At 47.6% G+C, this 17,368-nt stretch overlaps 1 protein-coding gene across 2 annotated transcripts; it reads left to right on the forward strand.

The window, feature by feature from the left end:
* The first annotated feature begins 3,794 nt into the window (after window positions 1-3,794).
* Window positions 3,795-15,670, forward strand: PLAC9 (placenta associated 9). Of its 2 annotated transcripts, none has more exons than XM_072971224.1 (4): window positions 3,795-3,976; window positions 13,089-13,186; window positions 14,331-14,460; window positions 14,629-14,827. In XM_072971224.1, the coding sequence occupies exons 1-4, from the start codon at window positions 3,913-3,915 to the stop codon at window positions 14,694-14,696; spliced, it is 360 nt and encodes a 119-aa protein (XP_072827325.1). In that variant the 5' UTR covers window positions 3,795-3,912; the 3' UTR covers window positions 14,697-14,827. The 2 variants fall into 2 exon arrangements, with proteins under 2 accessions (XP_072827325.1, XP_015101027.3); XM_015245541.3 differs by lacking the exon at window positions 14,629-14,827 and adding an exon at window positions 14,907-15,670 and having other exon boundaries at window positions 3,818-3,976.
* The last annotated feature ends 1,698 nt before the right edge of the window (window positions 15,671-17,368 follow it).

Here is a 17,368-nt window from a genome sequence, read left to right on the forward strand (position 1 = left end):
AGCAAGGATTAAATGAGATAACACTTGGAGAGCCTTAGCATAATACCAGTTTCAAAGAAGTACAGCAAACAGCAGAGTAATAATAAATAATGATACTTAATTGCCATTCGTCCCAGCTGGCTTTGAGATCTGGTGTATGGTTGGCATGTTTCCCTAGTTCCTGGTACTGATACCAGTTTCCCCTGTTTTTAATTTCATCGGTCATTTTTACAGAATGTTGGAAGGAGGACATTAGCAGACTGGGTTCTTATTCTCACTGTGCCCAGTTTTCCCTCGTATGCTCAGGCTGCCTGCTGCTGGCATCAGAAAATAAGTTGATTTCCACTTATTTTAAATCCATCCAATTTGTGGAGTAATTGAAGGAGTTCTTCTAGCTCTACTGGATTTTCCGAGAAAGCAGTTGAATCTTCTACTAATAGCAATGTTTTGTCTCCTTTACAATACCTCTTCTTTTCATTAGTACTTTATTGCATTGATCAGACGATAGATAATCAGTAGTGATGCGTGGTGTCTTTACCTCATTCCTGGCTTCATAAAGAATGCCTATCTCCTTTCTCCTGTGTGTGTGTGTGTGTGTAAACTATTTGTGTAAGGTAAAAGTAGTTATTAAAGAAATGTCCTTTTATTTCCTTTCTACCTCTTAGAATCTATTATTATTTTTAAGCTTGAGATGGTCCTCTAATTTCATCAAATAATAGTTTCAAGATTTATTGAAATAAGACTATTTAATTTTTGTTTCTTTGACCTTATAACAGGCATGACGGCTAGAGATTTTTTTGAACCTCCACTTGGGAATGAATAGCTAAACCAACAATTTGTTTTATGTTCTGATTAGTGGCTAAAGGCTGGACCATGCAATAAACAGCAGGATATTTAGATGTCCATGTGGGAAAATAATTTAAGCTTGAATCTTTCCTTGCAACCACATAAAAATTCTAGAAGTATTAGAGATTACACCTTTAAAAAAAGCTTTGAGCTGTCTGAAGAAAATGTTGGAAGATATTTTTATAATCCTGACGTGAGCAAGTTGTAAAACCTAGAAGCCATAAAAGAAAATATTGAGAAATTTGGCTATCTAAATATTTAAAACCTCTATGATGAGACACCACAAAGAAAGTTAAAGACAATGGAAGAAAGCATGAACAACATATACATCAAGCATTGGATTACTAATCAGAATATGTAAAGAAAAGAGAGAAAATAGAAAAAAGTATTTGAATAGGCAAATAAAACTCAGCTTCACTCATAATAAATAGCATGTAGTTAAAAAAAACAAGGTAACAGTTTTCATCATCACACTGTCAAAAATTTTAAAGATAGCCAGTGTTCGAGTACATGTCTGCCAGATCTGTAACTTCAGGTTGCTCCACTCCAGAAATATTTTACATAGATGGCGCCCCCTGCAGCACAACTCCAACACAGACTACAATGTAACTGGGTGCACCTTGGAGAGGTGCTCTCAGTGCCCTGTTCCTCCTTTGGGTTTAGCAAGAGTCGTGGGCAAATCTAGCAAACTGTAAAAGGCCCTCTGAATCAATGATTCCTTTTCCAGAAATCAAGCTTTTCAGAAATACAGGATTATGTAATTTATGCATCAAGATATATGCAAAAGGATGTTCACTGAAACATGTTTTACACTAGGGGGAAAAAAAGGAAACCAACTCTGTCCATCAATAGGTGACTATCTGGACAAACAATAGCACAGCCAATCATGAGATATCTTGCAATTCTTCAAAGGAATGAAGTGGATTTAGATGCAGTAACACAGAATGATCTTTAAGATTTCCTGTTATGACTGAGATGAACATGAACATGAAAGCAAATCCCAAAATATCCATTATTCAATTCCATGTATATACATGTATGTCTGAATTTATATTGGATGGATACGAATACATAGACACGGAGTTGGAAGAGTCCACCAAGCTAGGGGACTGGACTGGAAACACCAGGCAGGGGGAGTTAGTGATAGGGACAAGTGCTGTGTTTTACCCTGAATGTATATATATGTTTTTTATTGCAAATTCAAAATATGACGCAGCCCACTCATTCTGAGCTGCAAGAATCCCTGTGGGTTTGACTGTCTTCTGACAATTTCCCACCTAGGTAAACTATCAAGAAAGTCCTACTACCAAGTGTAAGAAATTCTTGGTTTTCCTGAAAGAAGTCCTTCTTCTGAGCCAGTTCATGTGGGCATCCCAATTCCCAAAAGAGCTTTTTACAAATTTAGATCCTAGTCTCTGTCCAAGATCTGCTGACTCAAAGCCTGGATCTGTGTGCCTGAGGCCATTATTACCTGGAGGAGGAGGAGAGAAGGAAGGATTACAGGTTTGTGTGGTGACTGTATTGGACAACTGTACAGCCACAGTCAGGAACAGAGAAGGCAGGGATGCAGCCTTGATCTGCAAGGGCTCCATTTAACCCTAATAGGGCCCCCTGATCGATAAAGATGTTCTCCTGGGCTTGGTGACGAAGGGGCTCCACTGGCAGCTAGGAGGGGCACTCAAGGCTCTGCAGCACAGGTGTTAGGGCTGAGGCTTTTGCTTTTTGTTTTCCCAAATCTTCCCTTCCCCCACCTCCCACACTAGTTGAGTGTGTGAGGGTTTGACTGTTGTGTTCTAAACCAGAGGGAGCTGGGGATGCTTTGAAGTTAACTGAAAACCCTACTCAGCTCTTATTCTGAGCTTGCTTAGAATGGAGTAATTCCCTGTCCCTGGCTCTTGGGGACACCCTGTATTTTATTATCTATAGATAATCTGCAGAGGCGGCAGAACTGGATTTAAATCCTGACTCCACTGTGTGACTATCAGCAAGGCTCTTAACATCTCTAAGCCTCAGTATCTTGATCTGCAGAATGGACATAATAATGCACCCCTCATGGGGTGCAGTGAAGATCAGAGAGATGGTGTATGTAGAATAAATCAATCAAAGCTTAGCTATTGTTCATTAATATCGTGGTGGTTATTAGACCATGAACGCGAGGGCAGACGTGAATACCAGAATTATTACGTTTCCCACCCCATTCAGAGTTTACCTAACACTAACTAGTTCAGAGCTTAAGTATTCTGATTCTGTTAGGGCTCTGGGCCTTTCATCGCTTTTAAGCCATTTTACAAGCCTGGAAATTGTAGATAGCTATGCAAAAGAGTTCTTGTCTAGATACACAAATTAGTCCTGCGAAAGTTTCAATTAATTCTCCTTCTCTACAGTGTGGAAGCAGCCAGTTTTACCTCTATTTGCACATTCACGTTAATAGTCCAGATCTGTGTCTTCTTCCCACCATCTGTCACCTCTTACTGGTTCCCTCGTTCATCAGTTAAATGAAATCTTCAGCACATGCCCATTTTATGCCTGGATTAAAATTATGATTTTACCTTCTTTTGAAAAGTTTCTTTCAAAATACTGTGAAACAAAAAGTTTCTTTTAACAAACAATCCTTTAGCGAAGTTTCTATAGGAGGCAGGCACCGCTTCTGAATCTCCCTCTCAGGGCGACACTGTCCAATGTAATGGGAGTTGATTATTTATTCCTGGTGGGCAGAGAAAAGTTTCCACATTCCGTGCAGTCAAGGGTTCAGAACCTGCGCCACAGGTGTGGGTGGAACTTCTCTCGAGGCTTCAGTCGGCCTGTCTGTGAAATGGGCTCATAACGAACCCCGGGCTCCGGGGAGCTGCGGGGGGGCTCCGAGCGCGGCCCCTTCCTGGGGAGGCGCCCAGCCGGGCACGTCGGGCCCCTCCGCCCGCGGGGTCTCTGGAGGGGGCGGGCTCGCTCGAGCCAAAAAGCCCGGAGCCGCCCAGGAATCTTGGCTGGGACTGCGAGCATTTCCTCCCAGGCCTGGGCCGGCGCGATCCCGGGGAGGGCGGGGAGGGCGGCCGCGGGCAGACGCTGCGCTGCGCTCCGCCGGCCGGCACCATGCGGCCCCTGCTCTGCGCGCTGGCCGGGCTCGCCCTGCTCCGCGCCGCGGGCGCCTTCGCCGGTGAGTGGGGCCCGGGCGCGGGGCGGGGGCCGGGGCCGGGGAGACCGCGGAACGCGAGGATGGAGCAGGAGAGAGGGAGGGAGATGCAAACGGAGCCAGATGGAAAAAGACAGGGAGGGAGAGAGGAGGATGGTGAGAGAAAACAGAGAGAAAGACGGAGACAGAAAAAGGGACAGAGAGAAAGGCAGAGGGACAGAGAATTAGAAAGGAGAGACGGAGAAATTGAGAAAGGGAGAGGCTGGGACCGAAAGAGACTTCGGAGGTAAACAGGCGGGTATGAACCATGAATGACGCTAGAGAGAAAAAGGAGTTTGAGAGGCAAACGGAACAAGAGGGAAAGAAATAGAGGAACTAAGATGGCAAGAGAAAGGGGTTGGAGGAGAGGGGGAGAGAGAGAGGACATTGAGGAAAAGAGAAGGATTTGAGAGAGACCAAAAGGAAGAGCGAGAGCGGAGAGACTCAGCGCCCCGGGTCGGGAGGAGAGAGAGACCTGGCTCACAAGGTGGAAGGTCAGTCTGCGGGATGCGGCCGCCCCGCCCAGAGGGCCTGCAGGGCCGCCCAGGCCTGGTTTTACCGGAAATTTCCTTGGGAAGCTGAGCTCCTGCGCGGCGGATGACCCAGGCCTGCGCCCAGCACAGCCAGGCAGGGGCCAGGCACGCGGCCCCTGGAGGCCACTGCTTTACCTGCCAGGTGGCCTTGGGGGTTCTGCGGTCTAGGTGAGGAGGCCACTCATCAGCCTTCTGGAGAGCTTCCCCCAGGGCCTCAGCTGCCTGGGGGAGGGGTGCTGCGGGAGGGAGAGGCCCTCTGGGTGCCCCGCTGGCTGGGTTCCTTCGTGCCCTGCCCCTCTCCCCTCCCTGACAGCTGTCTTAGGGCTGGCCCTTCCCAGGTGAGGCTCGGACGGGGTGGCCACAGAGGCACTTATTGTACACACAGATGTTCATTCTGCCACCCCAAGACTCTGCGGTTTGTATATCACTTTACAGTTTACAAGCCGCGTTCCCATTTACGCCAAGTCTCCTGTGGGCCTCAATCAGAGGTAGCTGGTGCTCATCCCAGCTGTGCAGGTGAGAGGCAGGCTCAGGTCTCTAGGCATCCAGGGCTCCTGCCCCTCAGCCCACCAGCTCCTCCATCAACCTGGAGCCAGTGGATGTGAGTCACCCAGGTGAAGCGCCCTGTATTAAGATGGAAGGTCCCCTTACCCCTCGCCCAGACCGGCTCAGGGCACAGAAAACTGTGGGAGTGAGCACCCAGGGAAAGAGTTGAGGCCAGTCCTGGTCCTGGTGACCTTGGGTGAGTCACTTCACCTCCCTGAGACTGGTTCCTCTTCTGTAAGTTGGGGAGAATGGCACCCACCAAGCAGAGCTGGATGGAAGGAAAGCACCCAGCACGGAACAACGGAACACGTGTCAACACACGTCGGCTCCTCCCCTCATCCCCTCAGACAGCTCCGCTGATCTAAGCCCTGGTTTCTCCACTGAGGTGGGTTAAGGAGGACCAGGACCAGCCACCGCTTCTTCACAGGCTGCGTGAGGAGTGGCTGGGACCAGCCCTGCATGAAGCCCGGCCCACAGTGCCCGTCTTTTCCCCTTCCTTCCCTGCTCCTCCCCCCGGAGCCCCCACCTCCAGGACCAAGGGGACAAAGCCGAGTCTGTGCTCCCCCAGAGGGTGGGGTTGGCCACTGTCCACAAGTCGCTGACTTTTTATGGCCCCTTTAGCCATGACTGGTATATATGCTTTAGTTTAAAGCTGTTTTTAAACATTATTTTCTCTCTAATAACATAGGTTCATTGCTGTAGATTTTTTTTAAAGAGGAAAGTATAAACATATTAATGTAATTTCACATAGAGTTTACACATTTTTGTGTATTAACCTTTCAGACTTCAGACAATATACCGTTGTTTTTCTTAACTGCTGATCATGAAATCTTTTGGATATCAACACGGAATAGTATAATGAACCCCCATGTGCCCATCACTGTGCTTCAAAAAGGATGCATTCCTGACCAATCCTGATTTACCTTTTGTCCCCACCTTCTCTCCCCTCCCTCAGATTATTTTCGAGGAAATTCCAGGCATTATATAATTTTATCTATAAATACTGCTTTGTGTATCTCTAAAAGATAAGTAATCTTTTGATAAACATAACACTCTAAAAATTATTACAATAATTCCTTAATATCAGCAAATATCCAATCAGTGTTCAGCTGCCCTGATTGCATCTTGTTTTTACATTTGGTTTGTTTGATCCACTTATAAGGTGCATACATTGCTTTTGATCGATGTGTCTGTTAAGTTTCTTTTAGTAAATTTTTAAATTTCTTTAGTAATTTCTTTTTCCTCCTTTTTTTCTTAAAATGTGTTTGTTGAAGAAGCTGAGTTGTTAAGCCTGGCTTTCCACATTTAGATTTTAGCTGCCTGCACCCCCCAGATGTCATTTGAATGTTCTTCTCTCCCCTGTATTGTCTATAAACTGGTAGTTAGATCTAGAAGCTTCTTCACATTCCAGTTAGGTTTGGGTTTTTTTTGCGAGAATACTTTAAGGTGGCTTATTGCTTTAATTTGCATTTCTTTGATTATACCTAGGTTAGACTTTCTTCAAGTGCATGTTGGTTATTTCTACTAATTCTTGTGAATTGTCTTAGACTTTTCAATTGTGGTATTGTGATTTTTCACAGTCATCAGTAAAAGTTCTTTATGTGTTGAGTGAAGCGGACTGTTTTGTGTTACTAGTAGAGAATTTTTTTTTTTAAGTTAAGGGTTCAGCTGGGCTCCTTTCTTATTTTGCCATCAGTGGGATCTAAAGGCCTAGAGCCTAGTCCTGTTAGCCATTCTCACCCATGCCCTGGGGCCCACGGGGGAGGCTCTCCACTGTCCACCACCACTCCACGTCCCCATGGACGTCTGTCTTCGGTTGCGATTCTGCTTTTTGCTTTGGGTAAAAGAAGAAGATGCTGAAGGGTTGTGGTGAGGATCATGGCATTTCTTCTAACAAAAGTGAGCGCTGTGGGGAGTGAACCTCTCAAAGACAATTCAATCCAGTGTACACAGTTGGGCTCTTGTGGGGCCTCAAGACAGGTGCAAAGGTGTCATATATACAGGTCCCCTTTGCCCCAAAGCTGTCAGCCCCTCATTTTACAGAGAAGGCAGCTGAGACCCTAAGATGGGAGGCACTTAATTCATCACCCAACAGTCAGTACACAGCACAGACAGATAGGATTCAAATCCTGTCCCCGCCACCTGGCAGCTGTGTAGTCTACTTGGGTGTGTTACTCAGTCTCTTTGATCTTTGGTTTCCCAAGGATACTAAACTCACAGGTAGAATTCAATGAGTTAATGCAGACAAGCACTCAACACAAAGCTTGGCACATAAGTGATCACCAATTGACTGTAGCTTCAAATAGAGTATGATTGTACCTATTCTAACGGTGAAGAAACCAAGGATCCAGCAAGTGGGACTGGCTTGTACTAGAGCCTCTGAGCCTGGTCAGCACTGCGCCCTCTGTGTGCTTGTTGGAGAACCCCCCCCCCCCCGTTGGCCCCTCCATGGGTTTAGTCTTAGAGCAGACACTGCCCCACCTTGAGGAGACCTGGTCAGCGTGATCTAGCAAAGAGCACTGGCTCCATGTGGAGTGGCAGGGCCACTGAGGCATTCACTGACTTGCCTGGTCTCCAGCTCACCTGGTAAGTGCTCCAAATGGCATTTGCACATCACTTAGCAGTTCCAAGGCACCTTCAAGTGCAGGATCCCCTCGGTTCAACACAGCCATCCCACCAAGTAGACAGAGCAGGGCAGATCCCTTACAGACGAGGAAGCTGAGTGAGAGGCAAAGAGCACAGTCAGCACACATTGGAGGTGGGGCTGCATCTCTGACTCCCAACCTCATGTTCTGTTCACAGCGTGTGGAAAGAGGTGTATCCTGGGTGGCCTCCTAGACCTCAGTGTGGTAGGGGTTTGGGAGTGTTCTAGTACTTCATAACCCAGTGGATTAAAAAAAAAAACAGTATTCCAAGGTAGAAGGAATCCTGGTTCCTGTATGGCCTTGGGGAGCAGAGCAGCTTGCCAGTCCCGCCCACCAGCCCCTCTGCCTCTGAACTGACATGTGTGTGGTTGAGGGGGGCTCTTTGTTACAGCAGCTCAGCTTGTATCCTCACCTAACCAGATACTGAATGTACTGAAATGACATTGGTAAGCTCTCCAGGTGATCACCAAGGCTCAAAGCCACATCTGGAAAATGACCAGAGAACAAGGGACACAGAATGTATCACTCCACAAACAGAACAAAATAAAAATGTTCCTCAGAATCTGAGCTCCCTTTTAGGGGGGTTTGAGGGTCCCTCTCCTGTTTCAGCTAGAGCAGGTCCACAGATTAGAGTTCTTCATACAATTGAAGAGTGTTCTGCTTAAAAAAAAAAATCAAAAACCACTGATGGTTTGGCAGGAATCACAAATTTTAATACAAATATTGAATGTGGTAAAATTTATTACGCTATTATATTGAATGTGGTCAAATAGAATTAACCCCCAAGTGACAAGTGGGACCGGTCAAAGCAAAGGCTGTCTTTGATGTTCAGAGGCACGGCAGCACCTTTCAGGGTCAGGAGTCATTTGAGTTATGTGCGCCTTCTCAGTGTTTGGATGCAGAGACAAAGGTCTCCTCTGCCTGTCAGTAGAGAGGGCTGTGCTGCCCACTCAGAGAATGGGGGCCCAGAGGATGTCCCTTTAACTGGAGAAGTTAGCCCAGTGCCTCCCTGGGCCTCTGGCCTCCACCGGCAGCCCGCTCTCACCATGTTCCACCCTTGGCCACCATCCAGGGCACACATAGGCCCTGAGCAGGAGCCAGGCCAGGGAAAACAACCCGGCATCCAAGAAGGTCCATTTCCCAACTGGCCGGGGCCGGGAGGGCGGGAGCGAAGGCAGGAAGGGAACACTGGGAACCACAGCCTTGGCTGCCCACGGCCGAGCGTGATAATCCTTCAGCCTCCTTGCCTCCTGCCCTGTTTTGAGCTTCCCCAAAGCCCCGTGAAGCTGGCATGACCGGGAGCCCCTTCCCACTAGTGAGGAAGCAAGAAGTAAAGGAAGTTCCTGCCTAGTTCTTGGCAGCTTGTCCTTGACTCATCCTGGTTCTGTCCTCGCAGCTAAGTTCTGAGGCTTGAAAGACAGAGCCGGATCACGGAGGAACTACATTTGGGCCGGCAGCACCTCTGCCCTCCCCACCCTGGGGTCCAGAGTGGGCAGCAGGGGCTCAGGGAGAGGAAGGCTCCCAGGGGCTCACACCCATCTGTGGCTGAGCCTGGTGGAGAGTGGGGGGTCACCGGTGTGTTTCCTGCTGTCGTGCGTTGAGATCTGTTGAGATGGACACTGAGGCCCCGCCGGGGTGGGGACACAGCGGTGCAGGCCGTGGTGCGGGCCCGGTCCCGGCTCTGGCTCTGCCCCAGCTCTCTCTCCCGGAGCCCGCTGGGAGGCTGGATGAGCTCACAGACAGTTGTGCGGTGCGGCCCAGGGTGCAGTTCTGTCCAGATGTGAGAGATTATTGCTGTGTGATGTGGAGAACAGCCCTCGGCCCAGCCTCTTCCCTGGAGGGGTTTGGGAGCCAAGTTAGACCTCATCGCAGACACGTAGGGAACAGGATGTTTTAGGCTAAGGGAGGGAAGCAGATTCATGTTGTCTGTGACTTACAGAGCTGGCGGGGCCGCGCTTGGCTGGCCGGGTTATGTTGCCTCCTCTTGGCCGAGGCTGGGAGGAGGGGAAGAGTAGTGTAGGGTCTGGGAGGGGGCAGGTGGGGCTCAGAGGAAACGCTTGGCCACAGGGCAGAGCCTACAGAGGGTGAGTGTGGACAAAGAACCCCTCTCCCCAGATAGCCCTCTGTGCGTGAGAACAGCTCTTCCTGCCCCCTCGAAGTCTTTCCTCTCTAGCTGAGACCAGTGAGTCAGAATCTGGAGTCCCTTCACCGTGGCCCCCTCTAGACCTGCCTCTGCCTGTTTAAGGCCTCGCACAACGTGTGGGCCAGAATGGAGCACAGCCCTCCAGGTGGGGTTTCTCAGACCACCCCTCCCTCGTCCTGAACATTTTATGTCAATGCACAAAGCCCACAATGGCTTCTGCTTTTTGCTAACAACCCCACCAGTCAACTGGCTTTTCTTATGGAAAATTTCAAACCGTATATCCAAAAGTATGGAGAAGAGCAGAATGAACCCCGTGTCCCCGTCGCTCAGTCTTAACAGTTCTCAATCTCAGCCAGTCTTGTTTGCTCAGCACCCCCAGCCATGCCTCCTCCCACAGCCAGGCCTGGGTTGTTCTGAAGTAAATCCAAGACATCATAGCATTTCATCTATAAATATTTCAGTCTAGATCTCTAAAAGACTCCCTTAAAAAAAAAATACAGCCAAAGTGTCATTGTAACACCCCCTCCCTCCCCAGAGTCAACAACTACACCACTGTCTTTTGAGGAGGCTTTTCAAAATTCAGTGGAGGGCTGTGATGAAAAGGAGAATGTAAAAACACGAACTGTTCACCACAGAAGATGCTCAGAGTGGAAGGAGGTTTTGCGCCCGCTCTTGATTCTCGCTCCTGAGTGGGAGGGCTGGGATCCAGATCCAGTTACGACCAGAGACTGTCAGGGTGTGGGGACTCTGGCAGAGCTCCAGGAGGCTGGCTTGCTGAGGTGGGGCCGGGAGAAGGCCAGGGTGCTTGAGGTCCAGTCATTTGTCCACTGTGTGACCTTGGGCAAGTCACTCAACCTCTCAGAGTTACACGTTCACCACCAGCCAAATGACTCACCATCCCCATCCTTACAGCAAGAACTGCCAACCTTCTGGTCAACTTTATATGGCTCCTTGGGCAACCCAGCCAACTCCGAGGTCTTAGAAGAGTTTTGCATCTACAAAGATTAAGTCCAATAACTCTTACCTTCACTCTGCTTCAGATGCCCACATCCGTGGCCACAGCCTTGCTCTTGTCACTCTGAAGCTGCTCCACCTCTAAAAGCTAAAACTGCAACATCCCTTATCACTTGTTCTCTCGGTTACTCCTGTTATCTCATCAAGACCTCCCATCCCTTCAGCCCCTCCAGTTCTCCCAAGTTTTGTTCCTCTTGTTGGCCTTTTTCCCTTTCCTATCCAGGCTAGACTCCAGAGCTCATCCCCTTAAGTCCTTGCTGGTCAGATCCTCTGTTCCTTTGCTCTCTTGTTGTCCACTGCGCTCATCCTGCAGGCTCCCAGGTGTCAGCCCCGTCCAGCCCCCTGTCTTTGCTGCCCTGCACTCACCTGCTGAGCTGCTGGGGAAGGGGCTTCCTTGGTGATTCTGGGTCCTTCTGCATAGGGTCCTCCTAACTGCCTCCTTCATTGTCCTCACCCCCTTTTGGAGCTCTCTCTTTATTCAAACCCCTCATCCAGGGGTGTGGTTCTCGGGAAACAAACAAAAAAGCCTGTGTCAGTTTCTGTGGTGTAACTACTCTTGCCAGGGCCTCCATTTTAGTGGCTGCATCTGATAACTCACTCCGAGAATTCCTGAAAACGTCGCAACTGGCTCTCCTTTCCTAACCCCGCGTGCATTTTCAGCAGATGGTTCCCTTCTTTACTGAGTGAATAGAGGCCATCAGGTGGGACTCACTCAACTTCTTGGCCCTTTAACTAGAACTTTTTAACCCATTTTTGCCACATTTCCTCTCTCTTCCTTCCACAGGTGGCCCCTAGCCCCTGCCACCATTGCTGGATTCCATGGCCTCACATCTTATTGGGAAATGCATTCCTTCAGCTCTCCCGTCTTCTCCCGGTCCTCAGGCTCTAAGCATGGTTGTGTTCAGTGCTTAAAAAACCAGAAGTGACAACAGTAAACACTCCGCTAGACCTTGTGATCAGATCTCCCTTCCTTTAAAGCCAAGCTTCATGGAAATATTTTCCAGGATCTAAGTTGCTGCCTCCTGACCTTTCCTCCCCTTCTCATTCCCACCCTGATCTAAAGTTTGCTTTCCTCCACCTCTCCGCTAAAAGTGTTGGGGTGGAATTCAGCATCAACTTTTCTGTTGCTCAGTGTTTTAGTCTTTATCTTGCTAGACCTCCCTGCTGCTTTAGGCCAGGCTGACCGTTTCATCCTCTTAAAGCTCTTTCTTCTCTTTGTTTCTGGGACAGTATCCTCCAACCTGTTCTCCAAGGTTCCAGCCAACTTGGGTGCCCTACAGGCACTGAAACTGGAGCTCTGAGACTTCTGGTGTGAGGGCTGGTGATGCCAGGAAGAACCAAGGGAGAACCAATATTGGGGAGGAAAATGATGAGTTAAGAGTTGAACAGGTTGAACCTCAGATCTTCAGCTTCCAAGCTGTGTGATGCTGGACGTATCATTTCACCCCTTTGTGCGTCAGTTTCATTACATGTAAACTGGGGATAATGGTTGGTGGTTGTAGAGGTTGACTGAGTTAACACACTTCTTTAGCACACCATGCAGTACATAGCGAGCACTCATCAAATGTCAGATGATAGTAACTGGTCACCAAGGTCAATGCTGTCACTAACACATCTCCACATATTGTTTTCCTCTCTTCCTGTGGCTACTGTCTCCTTTCATTACTTCTTATGCCGATTACTGCAATAACATCTTGCTTTCAAAGACAGATCCCTCCAATCCATTCTTTGTGTTTTAGAAGTTCATATATGGCTACATGACTCTTGTTAAACCCCCGAAACAAGCATTGTGATTGGTTTATTAGGGCCCCTGACTTCGTTTCTATGATTCACTCTCATCTCCCACCCACCCTGTACTTTCCAGCCACTCCAGACTCCCTGAAGGTTTGTGCACTGAGCTATGCTATTTCATGCCTCTCTATCTTTGCACATGCCGTTCCTCCCTGGCTGAAACCTTTCCTCCCTTCCTTATCGTACCCAGTTCAGGCAGCACCTCCTTGAGGAAGCCCACCTGGGTCTGTAGGTAACCATGGCCTGAGAGACAGTGAGTGAGTGGGGCAGCCCCACACTCACACCCTGACCCACACTGAGCCTTCGTCTGCTTCTCTTTGGACTGTTTTCAGGACCCACCTCACTTGAGCCCAGGGCTTTGCAGGAGTCTCTAGTGTTACAGAGAAGCTGAGGGCCCCACTGTGACAAGACTTGTTTTCCCACAGCTGCCGAACCCTTCATCCCCTCCCATGGAGACCCAGCTCGGGCCACAGGGTGTGACAGGCACATGGCCATCCACAGCCGGTTAGACGTCCTGGAGGAGGTAATGAGGGTGACCTGGGAGGACATCCAGCTTCAGGACCACCTGCCAGGCGGGTGGCTTTGCAGGGTTCAGGTCAATCTTGCTATGGAAAATTGAGGAAATCCAGGCCAGTCCTGCTCCCTGGCCACCATGTTCAGCATCTCCCTGCCTGACCTGGGCTGTGAGGCCAACCAGCCGCCAACAGACTCTACCTCCCCTTAGTCCCAGCCGGAGATCTCTGTGTAATCACTCACAATAGGGGGAAATTCAGTCACTGTGTTTTTTATACAACCATGGTTTGTAACCTGGCGTCCATAAACTTGTGTGTGTGTGGGGGAAACTGCACTTTATTTTCACAAGACTTTAACTGCAATTTAGCATTCTCATTCATTATAAATATAGTCAACAAACTATAGTAGTATTAACCTATGACTTTGTCATCAGTACAAATCAGATAATTTCACCCTATTATAGTTGTTGGGAATATCTCAACATATGATTTTATTCCAATCAGTATGTCAAAATTTCAGTAGTTGTCAGACCTGGTGTTACTTATGTAAGTTAATAAATATACATTTTTATATCAAAATTTAATTTTAATATGTTGATATCTTAATACAGTTGATGTCCTTGGAAATCCTATGTTTTATTTTTTTTCAATGAAAGCTTTTTTCTGATAGGAGGTCTGTAGGTTTCACCAGAGTGCTAACAGGGTTCATTCATGAAAACAGTTAAGAACTCTAAATAATAAATTTTGAAATCCCCAAACTGTCATTTGGCAGAATGGCCACCAGAGGGCAGGGCAACAAAAAGAATGTGAACTCCCAGTGGTGAAGTCCTGAAACGCTGGGCTGAAAAATGAATCCCAGGGTCCCTCCATTTCACGCAAACCAGTTACTAAGTGGTGAAGCTGCTCAGTGTCAGAGCGAGGGGTGGCCTTAAAGAGTGAGCCTTTAGGATTTTGTCATCTGGGAAATAGAGGCAGGCGGGGCAGGTGGGGCAGCCTGAGCAGGGAGGACCCAGCTCCCCTGGCACCCAGTTCTCTCCCCACTGCACCCCACTGGGCTGGACTACCAGGTGCTCCCCAGGATGTGGCTGACTAAGCAGGACCTGGCACTTTGTCTTCTACTCACCTCTCCCCTGCCCCCATCTCTTCTTGCTCTAGACAGTGGAGAAGACGGTGGAGCACCTGGAGGCAGAAGTAAAAGGCCTGCTGGGTCAGCTGGAGGAACTGGCCTGGAACTTGCCCCCAGGGCCCTTCAGCCCGATCCCCGACCTCCTAGGAGACGGAGACGGTGAGCAGCTCGGGTGCAGAGAAGGCAGCCTCGGGGGCTGGGCAGCAGGGTGGGGACGGCTGCCCCACCCCATGGTGTAGCCTGGACAAGCCGAGGAGGCTCCTCCTCGGACAGATGTGGGAGGCATCACCCCCACTCACCCCAGGCGTTCTCTGCCCCCACCCCCAGGGTTGCTGCAGCTCAGCATCCGGTCAGGGGACCTTGTCGGATCAGTTCCCCTCTCAGCAACGCCCTGACTCAGAGCAGCTGCCTCCTTCCCTGGCCATTTACACACCTTTCCTCCCCTTTCCCTCTCCTCTGCCACCACCAGACCCTCTAGGGGAAGACCGGCATCCCTCTGATTGGCAGTGTCTCCTGGCACAGGAGTCCCCAGGGGACTGGGCTGGAAGGGCAGGAGCCTTCAGCACCCATGTTTGCTGACTCCGAGGCCGCCCCCTTTCTTTCAGATCACTTTTGAGCACCAGCCACTGGCAGTGATACAGCAACTCTCCTCTGAGAACAGAGCCTTGTGTTCTGGCCTGCCTTCCTCAGCTTTGTGCAAAATAAAAACTACTCCTTTGGTCCCCTCTGTGTCTGCTGACCGTGACCCTTGCAGCCACACCCACTTCTCCATCTGCTGTCATGCCCTGAGACTCACACCCCCTGCAGGCTCAGACTTCGGAGCCCCAGTGGGTCTGGGCTTCTGCCCTCCTTATTTATAGGGACGGACAGGGCAGGAGTAGGTTCACAGAGGAGAGGCACCTGATGCCCAGAATCATAAGGCGACACAGTGGAAGGGCCCTTGACTAGCCTTGTTACTCAATATGTGGCCCTGAGTGGAGAGAAGGGGCGTCACCTGGGAGCTTACCGACAATGCACAATTGGGGGCCCTACCTGCTGAATCAGAATCTACATTTTAATGAGATCCCCAGGGGATTTGTGTACGCATTAAAGTTTTAAAAAATATTTCTACAGAGGTAAAATTCACCTGACATGAAAGTCAAAATGTTAACCATTTAAAATGGTGCAAATTCAGTGGCTTTACAATGTTGTGCAGTCATCACCATTTGCTAAAACCAGGTATTTTCATCACCCCAGAAAGAAACCCTGTACCTACTGAGCAGTCCCTTCCCATTCCTGCTCCCAACATCCCTTAGAACCTCTACACCAATATTTCTGTCTCTGTGAACTTGCCTGTTCTGCCGTTACATATAAATGGAATCATACCTGACTTTTTTATGTCTGATTTTTTTTTCCACTTGGCATAATGTTTTCAAGGTTCATCTCTGTTGTAGCATGTATCAGAACTCCATTCCTGCTTATGGCCGAATAATATTCCATTGTACGGATGTACCACATTTTATTCATCCATTCATCAAATCAATGGATGGCTGGGTTGTTGGCACTTTTTGGCTATTATGAGTAACGCTATGAACATTGTTGGGTAAGTTTATGTGGATGTGTTTTCACTTCTCTTGGGTCTATAACGAAGGATGGAATTGCTGCGTCAAACAGTAACTCTATGTTAAGTTTTTGAAGAACCACCAAACTTCTTTGGCACAGCAGCTGTCCCAAGTTACATTCCTACCAGCAAGTACATATAAGGTTTTCAATTTTTCCTTATCCTCTCCAACATGTCTTACTGATTATAGCTATCATGCTAGATGTGAAGTGGTATCTCGTGGTTTTCAGTTGCATTTGCCTAAACTGACTAGGGATGCTGAGCATCTCTTCATGTGTTTATCAGCCTCCTGTATGTCTTTTGTGGAGAAAGTCTACTGAAATCCTTTGCCCATTTCAAAAATTAGGTTGTCTTTTTGTTCAGCTGTAAGAGTTTTTTATGTATTATGGATCCTAGGCCTTTATCAGATACATGATTTACAAATGTTTTATCCCATTCTGTGGGTTGTCTTTTTACTTGATAGCATCCTTTGAAACAGAAGTTCTAGTTTTGATGAAATCAGGTTTATCTATTTTTTGTTGTTGTTGCTTGTTCTTTCGGTGTCATATGTAAAAATCCACCGCCACATCCAAGGTTATGATTTATTCCTGTTTTCTCCTAAGATTTTTATTTTAGTTCTTACCTTTAGTTTTTAAAATCTATTTTAATTTCTTTATGTGGTGTAAGGTGGAGATCTCACTTCATTACTTGGCTTGGGGATAGTTGTCTTTGCATTATTTGTTGAAGAGAACGTTCTTTCCACATTGAATGGTCCTGGCACCCTTGTCAATAATCATTTGAGCATAGACGTTTAGGCTGACTTCTCAGTTCTATCCCATGGTTCTATATGTCTGCCTTTATGCCAATATCACACTGTTTGAATTACTGTAGCTTTGTAGTCAGTTTTGAAATTAAGAAGTGTAAGTTCCCTGATTTTGTTGTTCTTTTCCAAGACTGTTTTGGCTGTTTGAGGACCAGTTCCTTGCAATTCCATGTGAATTTTAGGATCAGCCTGTCCACATTTGCAGAAGTCAGTTGGAATTTTCACAGGGATTGGATTGAATCTGTAGATCAATTTTTAGACTATTTCTATCTCCACAATACTAAGTCTTCCAATCCATGAGCAAAGGATGTTTTAACACCTTCATTTATAAGAGTTAAGTTTGAATTAATACCAAGCTTCAATAGGAGACAAAAACTTTGCTCCTATATATAGCTCCATCCCCTGCCTTTCATGTTACTGCCACAAGTTACATCCTTATATATTTTGTGCCCAACAATGTTATAATCATTGTTAAGTGTAATTATCTTTTAAATCATACAGGAAAAAAAGTGCTACAAACCAAAAAAATATATATTAATACTGATGTTCATATTTACCTATGTTTACCTTTACTAATTTATTTTTATATCTTCATGCAGATTTCAACTACATGCAATAATCTTTCATTTCAGTTTAAAGGACTACCTTTCGCATTTCTTGTAGGC

Source organism: Vicugna pacos, chromosome 11, assembly GCF_048564905.1.
Source record: "Vicugna pacos chromosome 11, VicPac4, whole genome shotgun sequence".
Taxonomy (NCBI): Eukaryota; Metazoa; Chordata; class Mammalia; order Artiodactyla; family Camelidae; genus Vicugna; species Vicugna pacos.

What these genes read in the sequence shown, in the direction of transcription:
- PLAC9 (XM_072971224.1), top strand. Translation starts at nt 3,913, where the DNA reads ATGCGGCCCCTGCTCTGCGCGCTGGCCGGGCTCGCCCTGCTCCGCGCC. An exon ending in GGTTAGACGTCCTGGAGGAG is followed by an intron (nt 13,187 to 14,330) that starts GTAATGAGGGTG and finishes TTCTTGCTCTAG; the next exon opens with ACAGTGGAGAAGACGGTGGA. An exon ending in CCTCCTAGGAGACGGAGACG is followed by an intron (nt 14,461 to 14,628) that starts GTGAGCAGCTCG and finishes CCCCACCCCCAG; the next exon opens with GGTTGCTGCAGCTCAGCATC.